This window comes from Polistes fuscatus, unplaced genomic scaffold, assembly GCF_010416935.1.
Source record: "Polistes fuscatus isolate 324 unplaced genomic scaffold, CU_Pfus_HIC Scaffold16, whole genome shotgun sequence".
NCBI classification, from domain to species: Eukaryota; Metazoa; Arthropoda; class Insecta; order Hymenoptera; family Vespidae; genus Polistes; species Polistes fuscatus.
Window position 1 is genome coordinate 4,124,133 of NW_025113064.1, and position 16,819 is coordinate 4,140,951.

The following is a 16,819-nucleotide window of genomic DNA, read 5'->3' on the forward strand; positions in this document are numbered from 1 at the left end:
TTTGTTCTATTAATTAATAATAACTGTTAAAATTTATTCCCAATTAAAAGAACAACAAAATATATAACAATGTTATCTGCAGCAACCATTTAATTAAAGATGAATGCAAACAGCAATTGTTATATAACCAAATGTTAATAACAAGTGTCGGTAATGTAGGAGCACGAAGTCGGTATTACAGACTTCCACTTATCGACAGACCTGCTTACCGACCCTATTGGTAGGTAAGGTAGGTTTCCACATGAACGACAATTGATCTGTACCATTCTAATTTCCATATGCTAACAAAAATGCAAATATCGATGGTCGTTCATGAGAGTACTTATTAGATAAAAGTGCAAATTATACAATATGTAGAGAAAAACATCGCGTACTAAAATATTAGAATACAAAACAATATGGATACAAATTTGTTAATGAAGAAAAAGCAAATATTAACGCTAAATATAGAATTATGACAAAATTCAGATTTACTATAAATACTTGAATTTTCGAAATTAGTTGTCACTATGACGTGACACCTCCCCCCTTTAAGAGAAGCACGTAGGAATTCATTTTCTACTGCTTCGTAAAGAGCGAAATTTCTGAAGAATTTCGTCGTCCGCATAAAACCGCAATTACTTACCGGGTGATTCCTCGGTTTGCGAGCTGCTTGTAGCCGTAGTTGGTTGATTGCTATCGGCTAAACTGTTTACTGTTTCGGACTGCTCCGTGGTGATTTCACGGAGTTCGGTTTCGGTTGATGCAGCCCGGCGATCCTTACTGTTCTTTAACTGGAGAAGTAGGCCCGTTATTGAGCCCCAAATAGCGCCCAATAGATGGATGCTCCACCCATATACCGTGTGTAGGGCGTAACCACGCAAGATGGAATCAACGACCAATTTTATTATTTTAAATATAAATATTACTCCTAGTATTGCCGCACTGACTGACCCGAATTTCAAAAGTCCGTTCCACACTTTCGAGGTAACACTTTCCGCAAATTTGTTAAATTCGTTCTTACTCACAAAGTTCATAAAATTTAATGTTTCTGTTTGCACTTTTTGACCGGTTGCCCCCCTGGCAATATTGTTCAGTATAGAGGGCTGTTCTATAGGGAACATTACGTGGTCCCTAAGATTGTCCAGATCCGCCTGTGTGTAAATACCACTGGTTGCCAAGGATCCCGCGTCGGTATATTTCCACAACACTTCCGTGTCTGGTTCCAAAATTTGCGGATCCTTTACGTAAGTTGGCTTTGGCAGCAACTGGTACCAAACACCTTCAACCAGATATTCTTGTGGTAGTAGTGCGCTGCAGGATTCTTCGGTGCCCTTACTTACCAAAATTCTGGATTTTGGTTTAAGGAACATGCTGGTGTTTTGATATGTCACTGGGAGTTCACGATAACATTCTCCCGCGTGTCTAACCTTTACAGGAACCGGTGTGCATTTGATAATATGTGCAACTTCACCGCCTATCACTGCCATGTATCCTGGTTTTTTCATTACTGTATACGCAAAGACATCAGGAAGGATCGCGGCCAAGGCTAACGCATTTCTGATTACTTGCTGTTCCAGATTACATCTTTGTTGTAGTACACTGTGGTATAGAGCTTCCAACTGGTCACGATGATGCCTTTCAACATACACAAATTTCGAGTTCACGTAGGCGAACAAATCCATATTGTTAGGTGTTATTTTCGCTTTGATGTGAACGTTCTTCCCCGCTGTGTTTCTAAAATGAACAGCTTCGGATGTTCTGTCGTGATCAAACTATACCCACAGAGATGGTGTTCTTCCTTGCCCATTAATGCGAAAGTCGTATCCCCCTCTGTCACCGTATACATTGTTGACAGTAGTGAAATGGTAACAGGCGAAACTATTTTTGTTGCTGTGCCTTCGTATAAAGCTGTGTATTGTTCGAAGTTGCACGCCGATTTAGGAATTATTGTCCAAAATGCACTCCCGTTTTCGTCCGTGAGGCATGTTCCTTCCGAAAAGGTGCACCGCACATTTCCCCGTAGTGAGATCACATTATCCTTCACTCTCACTGTTCCCGTATATGTTCTTATATTTGTTCGTACTACACTTTGCACTACTACACCGTCCCATGTTCCGTCGGTATCTGCGTATTGTGTGCCGAGGCACTTACCGTCGGTGGCTATGGAGCCTGCTAATGTAACACTCCGAAAATCGGTCGTATTTACTCGAAGTCCAGTCAATTGAGTGAACGAATTTAAAGAAAGTGTACCGGTATTAATAATCGATTTGCAAACGTCGGCAGACACGTCCATCAGATATACGCGGCGCCCGTTATGAACAGCTGATATATGCGAGCTCATGCCGCAGTAATAAATGACACGGTCAACTTCAATCCGACACTGGTATACCGGTGTTGTATCGTAGTCAGTCAGCTGCAACAGCTGTATGTACGTCTTCGTCTTATTGGGTGTTGTGGTGGGGAGATTGCAGTCCCCCGTCTCCAGCAGTGACACAGATGTTATATTCGCAGCTGTCCCGCCGCAATCGTAACCCAACAATGCGGAAGCTATGGTGACGTAACCGATGATGATGCAGCAAAGTTCGGAATGCATCCTTTCTGTTGCAGATGTACAGGTCTTTACAAAAATTTCTTATAATAGATTCATACAAAGGTTATATATGTGATAATTATGCAAGAATTGTCCTAATTTTTATTTCTAGTTAATTTAACTTTGTCTCGATGGACAATCCTACTTCCATTTTTATAACTAATTTTTATGTTATTATTACGTAGAATCTCTAGAATCTGGTGGGGGCCAGTGTACTGGTCTCCAAACTTAGAAGTTGGTTGTTTCAACAAATAGACGTTATTTCCGACCTCAAGTTTTTGGCCGCGAGAATTTTGATCATAATAAAATTTGGATTTTATTTTTGCGCCCACCAGGTTCCTTCTTGCTATTTTCTGAGCTGACCTAATTTTATGAACTAAATCTAAATAGTATTCTAAATAGGTATTCTCTAGGGCAACGTTCGTAAGCACCTCTCCCGAGGGAGCATTCGCTTGTCTTCCGAATACCAATTCATGAGGTGTGAACCTAGTTCCCTCATGTGTGCTAGTATTGTATGCGAACATAGCATGAGTGAGCCAATTATCCCACTCGCTCTTCTTACTAATAAATTGTTTTAAGTATTCTATTAATACAATGTGCGAACGCTCAAGTGACCCATTTGACTGTGGGTGAAATGCTGTGGTTTTTATTTGCTTACAACGGTACTGTTTAGCAATTGCCCTTAGTAAGGAGCCTGTGAAATTTTTCCCTTGATCAGTCAGAATTGAGCGTGGCGCTCCGAATATATTACAAAAATTATGGACCATGCCTTCCGCAATATCAACTGATGTAGCTGTCTTCAGAGCTACTGCAACGAAAAATTTTGTTAGTGAATCCTGTATAGTGAGAATATATTTATTGCCCTTTTTTGTTTCCGGAAGTGGTCCAACAATGTCCATGGCAATTTTGTCGAATGCCGCTCCTGGCGTATCGGTTAGTATCATTGGCCTAGACTTTATTCTAACTAATTTCTTTAATTGACATCCTTCGCAATTTCTAATGTATTCTTGTATGTCTTTTTTCATATTGGGCCAATGATACTTCTGCCTAATTCTGTTATAAGTTTTTGTTACACCCTTATGTCCACCGATAGCCGAAGAGTGGCATTCTGCAAGAATGTCATACGCTTTTCCTGTTCTGGGATTAGAATTTCATTAAGACAAATTACTATTTTGCAAATTTCAGATTCAAAAGTATTTTGAAGTTTCCTTTGGACGTGCGACCATGGGATGCCATCGATATTATTTGTCTTAGAAATACTTACAGATTTAAGTCCCAATTCGCGGGTAACAGAAAGTAAAGCGCCAATTGCTTCTACCAGAGTTTCGAATTTTGTAGAGTTCTCAGCTTGTTCCTTTATAGGTATTATTACTAGTTTATATTTTCCGATGTTAGTTACCCTAGCTCGAGCTAACACTAAATGTTCTGATTTCGGGAGCCGTTTGGCTTTATCCAAAAGTTTGGCGCCATCGTCACAAGGTGTACCGCTAAGATCCGTAAATACTATCAAGTTATCTCGCCTTAAATGCAGAGAGTCCCTTGTCTCGAATATATTTTCCGTTATCATTCTTGAACGCATATCTACTCTCGTCGGTGTGTACGGAGAAAACAATTTATCGTAGTCAGCTGAGTCACTGGCACTCTCGACGTCAGAGTATTCATTGTCTGTTTCTGTTATCTTAGCGTCAGCTGTCGAGGGTAACGTCACGTCGAGATCGTCTGTCCCGTCAGCTGTTTCGTCGAGGTCATAGTCTTCGTTTTCTGTTAATGCGCGTCTGACATTGAACCTAATAGGGCTGTCGTCCGAATCGTCCGCATATACAGGGAGTACGCTCCTCGTCTCCACTGGATTTCGGGATAAGGCATCTGCGTTAGCATTAGCAATTCCGGGCTTATACACAATTTTGAACGAATAGTCAGCTAACTTCAAACTCCATTTTACGAGTCTCGAAGTCGGATCTTTAATTGACTTGAGCCAAACTAGCGGTTTGTGATCAGTTATCAGAGTAAACTCTCGCCCGTATAAATAAGGCCTAAAATAATTTGTCGCATATACTACTGCCAGAAGTTCTCTTTCAATTGTAGAGTAGTTTATTTCTGCTTTATTCAAAATTCGCGAGCAGTATGAGACAGGCAGATCCTTCCCGACAGGACCTTGACTCAAGACGGCACCAATTGCATAGCCGGATGCATCTGTTGTTACGTTAAAGGGCAAGTTAAAATTTGGAAACTGTAGTATCGGTTCCTTGCACAATGAGTCCCTTAACGAGCAAAATGCATTTTCTTGGGTACTTTCCCAGCGAAATAAAACATCCTTTTTTAATAAATCTGTCAATGGTTTAGCAACCTTAGAAAAGGCAGGAATAAACCTTCTATAATATCCGGCAAGTCCCAAAAATTGTCGAACAGATTTAGCATTTTTCGGTCGCGGAAATTCTCTGACAGCGTCTAATTTTTTTGGATCAGGTTTAACACCGTTCTCCCCGATGATGTGTCCCAAATAGATTACCTCCCGCCTTAAAAATTCACATTTATCGGGTTGTAACCTCAAATTGGCCTTACGGAGTCTTTGCGCGAGCTTATCAAATTTTGCTTCATGCTCGCTAAGTGACCTTGCGTAAAGAACGACATCATCCAAGTAAACAAACATTTCCTCGCCCTGTAAACCGGTCAAGACATGATCCATCAACCGTTGAAAAGTTGCTGGAGCGTTTTTTAAGCCGAATGGCATTCTACTAAATTCAAAATGACCGTACGGGGTCGAGAACGCTGTCTTTTCTCGGTCATCCGGATGCATTTTAATTTGGTGAAATCCGGATTTCAAATCAAATGTCGAAAAATATCTTGCCGCGCCGAGTTGGTCTAATATTTCGGTTATGTTAGGTATAGGATAAGCGTCTCCTACTGTTTTTTCATTTAAATTCCGATAATCGATCACCATCCGCCATTTGGGATTTCCTTTGGAATCCGCCTTTTTAGGTACAATCCATATTGGAGAATTGTACGGTGAGAGAGATGGCCTAATTATTCCGTCTTTCAGCAATTCAGATGTCTGTTTCCTAACTTCTTCCTTGTGAACCGGAGGGAATCTATATTGTTTTGTGTACACCGGAACATTGTCACTAGTAATGATCTTATGTTGCAAAATATCGGTGCATCCAAGCGGTTCGCCTGGCAAATGGAAGATATCAGCGTTTGCTGCAATTAATTTTGAAACAGATTCAGCCTCTTCCGTATTCAAATGTTCGAGACGGAGGAGGATTTTACGGATTCTACTCGAGAGGGTGGTAAGGTTGATTCAGATTTCGGATCACCCCTCTTCGGAGTTTCATTAGCGGAGGTGGATGCAAAAATGGTATGTACATAATGCAAATATTCGGATTGATCGGGATCGCAGATTTCGGACAAAGGATCGGAGTTATTTGGTGCAGAATTCGGAAGAGTACCTAGACTATAATCAAATAATTCCAATCTCTGAATTGCTAAAGAGACAGGTTTCGAAGTCGTGTTTATAACCTTAAAATATGCTTTCCCGTTTTCGTTTTTAACTAAAGCTTCACCTGCATAGACTCCAGGTGGGAGCTGTAACTGAGGGATATATCCCTTTTTTACTTCAGTGTTCGCGACGTAGCAGTAGCAAATTTGAGACATTCTCGAAGGAATGCAAATACTCCCGTCTGCGACAAACGGAATTACCTTTTCGCGAAATTTGAGACATCCACTAGTATAATCAATGGTAGCAGACTTTGATTGTAGGAACTCGGTTCCCAAAATACCATTCGATTGAATAGGGAAATTTTCTTCTACTAAGTGGAATTTAACGTCCTCCCCAAATATGCGAACCTTGGCAGTGCCAAGCGTGCTATGTCTGTCTTGGGAGATACCCGTTAACTGTACTGTCTCTGTAGCGTCTGTTTCCGTCGATTTACGTAATACGTTAGATTTTATCAAATTGATTTCCGCGCCGTGTCGATCATCAATGTCACGGTGCCAGTCAGTTCTTGAGAGGTACCAGTGACACATGGAGCCCTATTAACCGGTTCGTACTATTTGCCTGATTGCGACTGTTCCGGTTTGGTTGCGGAGATCTTGGACGCGGTTTGGGAGAGGGGGAACGGCGTGCGTCCGCCGCCGGACCCATCCCGTCGTTTCCCTGGTTCTGATTATTTCGTTTACATTATTATATTTTAGTGATCGACACTCGTATTTCCAATGGCCTAATTTTTTGCAATAATTACAATGACCTTCTCTTCGTTTAACCGATTTATTAGATGAATTTGATGGACTTGGTGAACCCTTTCTGACTTTCTTTTTAGCCAGCAATTGTTCCTTATGACCCTGCTTTTTGCAGTGATTACAGACTATTATTTCCTTATTTGTCTGATATTCGCGACACGGCTCCTATAAGTAGGAGAAGCCGTTCTTTTTGCGTCCTCTTGAATTTGTTTGTCAATTCGCAGCAAACAAATTAAGGCTGAACTAAAATCGGTATACCGTTCGAATCGCAATGCAGTTCGGTAATCTGACGGAAGACCGCGAAGAAGGCGTCAAGGCCTTCCTCTTCTATTTTGCGCTCAACAGATCGTTCTAAACGCCCAACCTGCTTCGATTCCTCATCAATTATTGACTGAGTTAGACTACGGACGCGACTAAAGTAATCAAGAACGTGCTCCTTTGGCTTTTTAAACTCGGTTGCTAGTTGTCCGCGATAGTAATTCGTCCCGTGTGCTGGCAAGAAAGCATCCTTCAGCCGATCTATTAATTGCTCTACTTTAGTTATTTTCAGATCCTCTACAACAACGTATGCGTGTCCGTTTAATTTTGAGATAAGCAGCCTGGTTAGTGAAGTTTCTGTTTCGGCAGAATAACAAGCGGGCAAAGAATCAAGAGCTCTTTTACAAGCTCTCGCAAACTGAGTAACCGAGATGTTGTGACCATCGAACCTCGGTACCGCTTCCACAATTTCACGCAATTTAACCGAAGCATTCGTTTACGCGGAAGAGGAGAGGGCGGACGAGATGCAGCAACTACTCCCCTCAATAAATCTAATTCACGCTTTAGTCGCTCATTTTCTGTTTTCAAATCGTTACTATTTGGCAAAGGAGTAACGATAGTTTGACGCGGTGGAACAGGCCGTGGAGAACTGGATGGCGACAAATTTGGCGTTCTTGATATGGTGATAAATGAGCTACCGGAGTTCGCGATCGTTCAAATCCTCGAAAGCCGCCAAAATCTTCGCCCATAGACCTACGAATTTCTTCTTCCCTTAATTCTAGTTTACGCTCTCTATGTGCTAACTCTTTTCTTTGATTTCAATCTCGCTCTCTCTCCTGTCTAGTTCCTCCTGTCTTTTATAACTTTCCAACTGCAAATTATTTAACTGTTCTTGGAACAAAATGATTTCTTCCATTCTTTTTCTTATTAATAATTCTTTTTCCGCTAATTCGTCATTGAATCCACCATCGCCCCGTCAGAGATGGGAGAATCTGTTCTAACGCGTGTACGGTCTGTTGCCATTTTAACTACTATGAAATATTTTCTTTTTATATGTGAATTATAGCAATGATCCCACACTGAAGATTCGAGCTAAATTAGGTTAAGACTCTCACTTCCCTTTTTCTATCCCACCGCTGCCACCAGTTTTTGCCTTCCTGTGACGTCCTAGAAGAGGACTGCCAAGGAGCAAGAACAATTTTAGATAATTCTCCGATCCGATACCGACTTTCTTGCTGTCTTCTCGGCAAAGAGAATAAATGCCCTATTTTGGGTCAGCCTGTAGAGCCAGTACTTTACCCGGGATCTGGGCTAGAAGCGGAACTTAACCCCTTTAATGAGTAAGAGATGACAACTTACCTTGATGTTAATATTGCTCTATGATTTTACGGAATCCTCGGAGTGTGGTCCCCTGTGCTGATTTCCGGAGCTCCTTAATTCCAATTGTGCTAGTGTTGAATTTTGAAGATAGGTACAAGGAATCAGGTGCAAAAGGAGCTTAGTTGTTAGTTCGAAACAATCCAAAAATTTTAGTAAAATAACAGTATATTCTTAAGTAACTTTAACAATAAACAACACAGGGTTATGCACAGTATAACTCACAATACGAACACAGACAATAGCAAATGTAGAACTTTTATAAATGTAAAGATTAAAAAACATTATCGAAAAACTCGTTTACAAACGTAGCAAACTTAGTAATAGATGTCGAATTCAATACCAGATGTCGAATCTAATAGCAATTGTCAACTACGAAACAAATATCGAACTTAGTCGACGCAAAAATAGTAGACAAAGGTTCGACGCGAAACATTCGACTTACGGTGTTAGGTCTTACTGATCGACTCACGGTAACAGATATTAAATTGTCAAAATTACTAAGGTTCACGCAATAGACTAATTTATGAAGCGAACTAATCAAGTATTCTTCTTCTTCTTTCTTTAGTTTAGGCAAATTGCCTGTTCTTTAACGACGTTTTTCTGCCTATTGCACTGTTAAATTGTCGCACCATCGTTTTCGTGGGCGTCCCGTGCTTCTGCGGCCTGCCGGTGACTTATCCCGTGCAATTCTGACAATTCTTCTGTTGTCCATTCTACTGATGTGCTCGTTCCATTCTTTTTTCCTTTTTAGTATCCATTCATTGATATTTTCCACTTTGCATGTTCTTCTTATATCTTCGCTTCTCTCTCGATCCAGCAGTGTTTTTCCGACTATTCTGCGAAGCACTCTCATTTCGGTTGTCTCTAGTAACTGTTTCGTTTTCGCCGTGTCTGGTCGAGTTTCTGCGGTATATGACATAATAGGTCTTACCAATGCCTTGTAAATTCTTGCTTTGGTCTCTATGTCAATGTTTTTGTTTCGCCATATTGTGTCATTCAAACAACCCGCTATTCTGGATGCCTTCGTTGTCTGTTCTCTTACCTCTGCTTCGACATCACCATATCCTGAGATTTCTATTCCTAGGTATTTAAATCTCATTTCCTGCTGAATAACCTTCCCTTCAATTTCCAGTTTGCATCTTAACGGTGTCTTTGATGTTGTCATGCATTTTGTTTTCTGGGCCGATATTTTCATGTTGAATGATTTGGCTATGCAGTTAAATCGGTGTAGTAAACGTTGTAGATCATCCTCATTTTCGGCCACTAATACAGCGTCATCAGCATAGCATAGGATGGTTATTTCTTCGCTGCCCATTTATATCCTTTTAGCAGTCTTACGTTTCTTATTATTTCGTCCATGATGATGTTAAAAAGCAGGGGACTTAGGGAATCCCCTTGTCGGATACCACGACCTGCATCAATCGGTTCAGTCAAGGCACCATTTATCCTTGCTTGGATCTTGTTGTTTCTATAGATGTTCTCTATGGTCTTAATAAGATTATTCGGAATTTGTCGGTTATAAAGGAGGTGAATAACATCCTTTAATTGCACCCGGTCAAATGCTTTTTCCAGATCAATGAAACACATATATGCTGGTCTGTTGTATTCAATTGATTTTTCTGTTATCTGTCTTATGATGAAAACCGCGTCTGTGCATGATCTACCTGATCTGAATCCCTGCTGTTCGTCTTCTAGATTCGTTAAGCTGTTAATTTTATTCGTTATGACTTTGTTGTTAGTTTCAATGAAGTATTTAAAAGATTTATTCCCCTGTAATTTGTAGGTAGTTTTTTGTCTCCTTTTTTAAACATAACTATAGTTGTGCTGGTTCGCCATTCATCAGGTATTTTGTGTTGGCATAGTATTTTTTGGATTAAGAATGTTAACTGTTGTGTGAGACGTTGGCCACCATATTTTAGTAATTCGTTTGGGATGCCATCTTGCCCTGAGCTCTTCCTATTCTTTAGTTTTCGAATAGCTGTTTCTACATCACTGGACAATTTGTATGTCGTTTTTAGTTACTATTTCTGGCGTATTTAGTTCCACTTGAGGTTCTTCTGATTTATAGAGTTCTGTTAAGTAACTAATCCAGGTTTCTCTTGTGATCTGATTTGTTTCGATCATTTCGTTGACCTCCTTTCTTTGATTTCTAATAAATCGCCAGATTTGTTTTTGTAGTCCATAGAAGTCACTCTCCATTCTCTTCGAAAAAATCTCCCAATGATGTTGTTTTGTTTGCCTTACTAATGTCGCTGCTTGATTCCGGATTCGTCTATACATTTCGTATGATTCAGGTGTTCGTAATGTCCTATAGTTAAGGTATGCCATTTTCTTTTTTTTGCATATTTCCTTAATCTCTGGGCGGAACCAAGGAGTCTTGATCATCAACTCCGCCTGCATGATCATGTTGCCGGTCCTAAGCCCGGGAAAAGGAGGAAGGTTGTTGGGTCAGGCTAGCTCCCTACCCAACGTAAAAAAAAGGAATTTGCTCAAAAGGACAAAATTATGCCTCGGATAAGGACGGACTCAACGATGACGACCCATGCAAGAAAAAGGAACAAAGAATGGAAGAAAAAACATATATTGCGCTTGGCTACCTGGAATATAAAATCATTGAACAACAAAGACCAGGAGACCCTGAAGGAACTAAAGACAACAATATTGATATTTGCGCCTTACAAGAAACAAAAAAGAAAGGCAAAGGGCAAATACAATATGACGACTACCTGGTGATATAGTGGAGTCGAAAAACAAACCAGGGCAAAAGAAGGGGTAGCCATCGCAATATCAAAAAAGTATAAAAACAACATAAAAGAATGCATGTACATATCCTCGCGAATCTTGTTAATAAAAATGGAGGCGGAAAGCCAAAAACTAAACGTAGTGTCAATATATGCACCTGAAGATAACAAACCAAAAGAAGAAAGAGAAGCCTTCTACGACCAACTACAAAATTTAGTCGGATCATTACCAAGTAACAAAAAAATGATAATCCTTGGAGATTTCAACGCTCGCATCGGAAATGAAATAATACCTGGAATAAAACAAAGGTTCAACGAAAACGTGTTAAATGACAATGGAGAGCTAATGACACAGCTATGCACATTAACGAGCTAAGGATTAATAACACATTTTACAATCAAGGAACAATATAAATTTACATACAGCAACACCAGAGGCTTCAGGTCTACAATTGATTACATTGTTACTAACAGATACGTCCAACCAAACCAAATACTAGATGTTAGGACATTAAACTCCGCGAATGTAGGAAGCGATCATAGCCTGCTATTAGCAAAAATAAGAATGAAGTTTAAACCCCAAAGGAATCTTGCACGAGCAACGCAAGAATCGAAAATAACATCGAGTCACTATGGAACTTACCAACCAAACAACTATACGAGAACAGGTAATCAAGTATTGTAGTAGACTTTTTATGTGTTTTAAGTATAATGGTTGCCGGTAGACTGACGGCGAGGAGTCTCTATGCTCCCCACGTCGAGTCCCGTACGGCCGAGTGGGAGGTACCCCCACTCGCGCTAGGTGCTTCCTCCACTACCGACTTTTACCAACCCGTGGGAAAGGAATCTGCTGATCTTTTAAGTTTGCACGTGTGAATAAATATTAGTTACAATCAAGCTCTAAACTGCTGTCGTCAGCTGGGAATGGAATTTGCCTCGAAAAAATATCATTTACTATCAAGCGCTAATTCCCGGTAGCGACTAAAGTATCAGGTTATTATCAGGCAGAAATTCCCAGAACTGCACGTGCGCCTTATACCTGAGCCAAAAGATTCCCCCTCATTGCACGTGTGCTTTATTACGACTGTGGGAATTTTATGTTCAAGCTAACATTATTACTTTATATAAAAGTTATTAACTATTTGTTCTATTAAATAATAATAACTGTTAAATTTACTCCTAATTAAAAGAACAACAAAATATATGACAATGTTATTTGTAGCAACAATTTAATTAAAGATAAATGCAAATAGCAATTGTTATATTAACCAAATGTTAATAACAAGTGTCGGTAATGTAGGAGCACGAAGTCGGTATTACAGACTTCCACTTATCGACAGACCTGCTTACCGACCCTATTGGTAGGTAAGGTAGGTTTTCACATGAACGACAATTGATCTGTACCATTCTAATTTCCATATGCTAACAAAAATGCAAATATCGATGGTCGTTCATGAGAGTACTTACTAGATAAAAGTGCAAATTATACAATATGTAGATAAAAACATCGCGTTCTAAAATAAAAGAAAACAAAACAATATAGATACAAATTTGTTAATGAAGAAAAGCAAATATTAACGCTAAATATATAGAATTATGACAAAATTCAGATTTACTATAAATTGTCACGTCATAGTGACAACTAATTTCGAAAATTTAAGTATTTATAGTAAATCTGATTTTGTCATAATTCTATATATTAAGCGGTAATATTTGCTTTTTCTTCATTAACAAATTTGTATCTATATTGTTTTGTATTCTAATATTTTAGTACGCGATGTTTTTCTCTACATATTGTATAATTTGAACTTTAATCTAATAAGTATTCTCATGAACGACCATCGATTTGCATTTTTGTTAGCATATGGAAATTAGAATTGTACAGATCAATTGTCGTTCATGTGAAAACCTACCTTACCTACCAATAGGGTCGGTAAGCAGGTCTGTCGATAAGTGGAAGTCTGTAATACCGACTTCGTGCTCCTACATTATCGACACTTGTTATTAAATTTGGGTAATATAACAAATGCTATTTGCATTTATCTTTAATTAAATGGTTGCTACAAATAAAATAGAGAATAAATTTAAACAGTTATTATTAATTAATAGAACAAATTGTTAATAACATTTATATAAAGTAAAATGTTAGCTGGAACATAAAATTCCCACAGTCGTAATAAAGCAAACGTGCAATGAAAGGAAATCTCTTGGCTTAAGTATAAGGCGCACGAGCAGTTCTGGGAATTTCTGCCTGATAGTAACCTGATACTTTAGTCGCTACCGGAAATTAGCGCTTGATAATAAATGATATTTTTTCGAGGCAAATTCCATTCCCAGCTGACGACAGCAGTTTAGAGCTTGATTGTAACTAATATTTATTCACACGTGCAAACTTAAAAGATCAGCAGATTCCTTTCCCACGGGCTAGTAAAAGTCGGTAGTGGAGGAAGCACCTAGCGCGAGTGGGGGTACCTCTCACTCAGCCGTACGGGACTCGACTTAGGGAGCTTAGGGACTCCTCGCCGTCAGTCTACCGGCAACCATTATACTTAAAACACATAAAAAGTCTACTACAATACTTGATTAGTTCGCTTCATAAATTAGTCTATTGCGTGAACCTTAGTAATTTTGACAACTTAATATCTGTTACCGTGAGTCGATCAGTAAGACCTAACAGCGTAAGTCGAGTGTTTCGCGTCGAACCTTTGTCTACTATTTTTGCGTCGACTAAGTTCGATATTTGTTTCGTAGTTTGACAATTGCTATTAGATTCGACATCTGTTATTGAATTCGACATCTATTACTAAGTTTGCTACGTTTGTAAACGAGTTTTTTGATAATTGTTTCTTAATCTTTACGTTTATAAAAGTTCTACATTTGCTATTGTCTGTGTTCGTATTGTGTGTTATACTGTGCATTACCTTGTGTTGTTTATTGTTAAAGTTTACTTAAGAATATACTGTTATTTTACCTAAAATTTTTGGAATTGTTTCGAACCAACAACTAAGCTCCTTTTGCACCTGATTCCTTGTACCTATCTCCAAAATTCAACACTAGCACAATTGGAATTATGGAGCTCCGAAAATCAGCACAGGGGACCACACTCCGAGGATTCCGTAAAATCATAGAGCAATATTAACATCAAGGTTAGTTGTCATCTCTTACTCATTAGAGGAGTTAAGTTCCGCTTCTAGCCCAGATCCCGGGTAAAGTACTGGCTCTACAGGCTGACCTAAAATAGGGCATTTATTCTCTTTGCCGAGAAGACAGCAAGAAAGTCAGTATCAGATCGGAGAATTATCTAATATTGTTCTTACTCCTTGGCTGTCCTCTTCTAGGACGTCACATGTACATCTGCCTACGTTGTTTTTAGATACACCAAATATTTTAAATACTTAAGTTTTTTTCTCAGGTCTTAGAGCATTTCAAGAGCTTTAAAATCACTGTTTTAAAACATTTTAGAAATTGTTTTTTTCTAGTTATTTTAGGTTTTGTGTACAAATTACATCTATTTATTAAAACAACTTATGTATACTAAATACTTATGTTTAGCATCATGTTGTTAGGGACTTATAGACCTTTATGTATGCTATACTAATACATTTTAAAATTTGTAAGATTTCGAGTAATTACATTATATAATTGAAGATGCCTTCCTAGTTTTTAGAAACTCTATGTATTTTAAATACATAAGTTTTTTATCAGGTTTTAGAGCATTTGAACAGCTTTAAAATAACTTTTTGGAAACATTTTAGAATTTGTTAGCTTTCGAGTTATTGTAGGTTATGTTTACAAATTTCATCTTTTTATTTTACAACTTATCTATATAAATACTTATATTTAGCATCATGTTGTTGGGCACTTATGTATCTTTAAAATAACTATAATAATACATTTTAATTTTAAGATATTTAGTAATTACAGTATATGATTGAAGCTGCCTTATTAGTTTTTAGAAACTCTATGTATTTAAATACATAAGTTTTTCATCATGTTTTAGAGCTTTTCAAGAGCTTAAAAAGACTGTTTTAAAACATTTTAGAATCTGTTAGTTTTCGAGTTATGAGTTTTTGTGTACATCTGCCTACCTTGTTTTTAGATACACTAAATATTTTAAATACTTAAGTTTTTCTCAGGTTTAGAGCATTTCAAGAGCTTTAAAATGACTGTTTTAAAACATTTTAAAAATTGTTTTTTTCTAGTTTTTTAGGTTTTGTGTACAAATTACGTCTTTTTATTAAAACAACTTATGTATATAAATATTTATGTTTAGCATTATGTTGTGAGGCAATTATAGACCTTTAAATTGGCTATACTAATACATTTTTAAATTTTTAATATTTGGAGTAATTACAGTTTCACGTCCTAGTGACGACGTTTACCCGATTCGTTAACTTTATAGGCATTTCCATGAAGACCATCGTTTTAATATAAGAAAGAATAATAATATATTAATAATAAAATATTATTATCATATACATCTATATATATATATATTATATATATATAATTTAGTATTGTATATATATGCTAATATTATTATAAAAACAAAATTTATAAAGTAAGAGTTTAGAAATAGTCGTTCGTAAACAACCATGTATAACGTCTTAACGACGACTTTACGCGATATGTAAGTGTTCTCAACTCTTATCGTAACACATATTTGTATATTATATATATATTATTAATAATATAATGTATTTATATGAAATTATATATATTTTAATTTTATTAATTAATTTAATTATTTAATTATCTTTTATATTATTATATTCTATTTATATATTGTAATAATATTTAATAATCTATATATATTTTAAGATTAATATAAGAAATTAAAGAGAACACTCCGATCACGTGATCCATTCCCTTTTCTTTGTCTATTCTAAACACGCCGATCACGTGATCTATTCCTTTTGCGTACGTAGTCGTAAACACGTCGATCACGTGATCCAAGCATGAAGAACACGTGATCGCGCGCGGATCGCGTAAGTGTTCTCAACCTTCATTGTAACATATATCACATATATATATTTCAGTCAAATATAAGAAAATAAAAGAGAACACTCTGATCACGTGATCCATTTCCTTTGCGTACGTAGCCACGTCAATCACGTGATCCAAGCATGCGGAGCACGTGATCGCGTGATCGCGTGATCGCACGTCGATCACGTGATCTGTAGCTAACTACGATATTTAAATATAGGAGAGAAAGTATAAAAGTGGGAAAAGATTTAAGCGCATGGTTCATTTATTATAGTTTCTTGCTCATTTATGGTTCATTTATATAGTTACTTGCTCATTTATAGTTCATACTCGATATAATTTCTTTTTTTATAGTTTCTTTTTCTTTAGTCTATCGACAAACCTTATACTTATAAAACATCAACTCTACTTTTAAGATATAAATCTTGAATATTTTTGTACAACTATTATATAAGGGTACGTTCTCGCATCTTTAATATACTGCGTTAAGTTACGTTTGCTCTGTGACACGTCGTTTTCTTTCTAATATTGCGAACATAAGTTGTGTAAACTCAGTGTATAATTTTTAATATCAACTGTTATTTAGAATATATTTTGTTTTTACCTAATATCGTGTATTGTGAATTGGAATTAAAATCCTGTTGGC

At 37.6% G+C, this 16,819-nt stretch overlaps 1 protein-coding gene and 1 long non-coding RNA gene across 2 annotated transcripts; one reads left to right on the forward strand and one right to left on the reverse strand.

Annotated features, from left to right (window-relative positions):
* Positions 1–1,675: 1,675 nt before the first annotated feature.
* LOC122514997 lies at positions 1,676–8,562 on the reverse strand. The gene is made up of 2 exons (XM_043632133.1): positions 8,426–8,562; positions 1,676–2,580 (listed from the first exon to the last, which is right to left on the reverse strand). The coding sequence occupies exon 2, from the start codon at positions 2,573–2,575 to the stop codon at positions 1,676–1,678; it is 900 nt and encodes a 299-aa protein (XP_043488068.1). The 5' UTR covers positions 2,576–2,580; positions 8,426–8,562.
* A 7,962-nt stretch (positions 8,563–16,524) lies between these two features.
* On the forward strand, positions 16,525–16,819 carry LOC122514826. The gene is made up of 2 exons (XR_006303125.1): positions 16,525–16,629; positions 16,760–16,819. It is a non-coding gene; the product is annotated as an uncharacterized LOC122514826 (long non-coding RNA).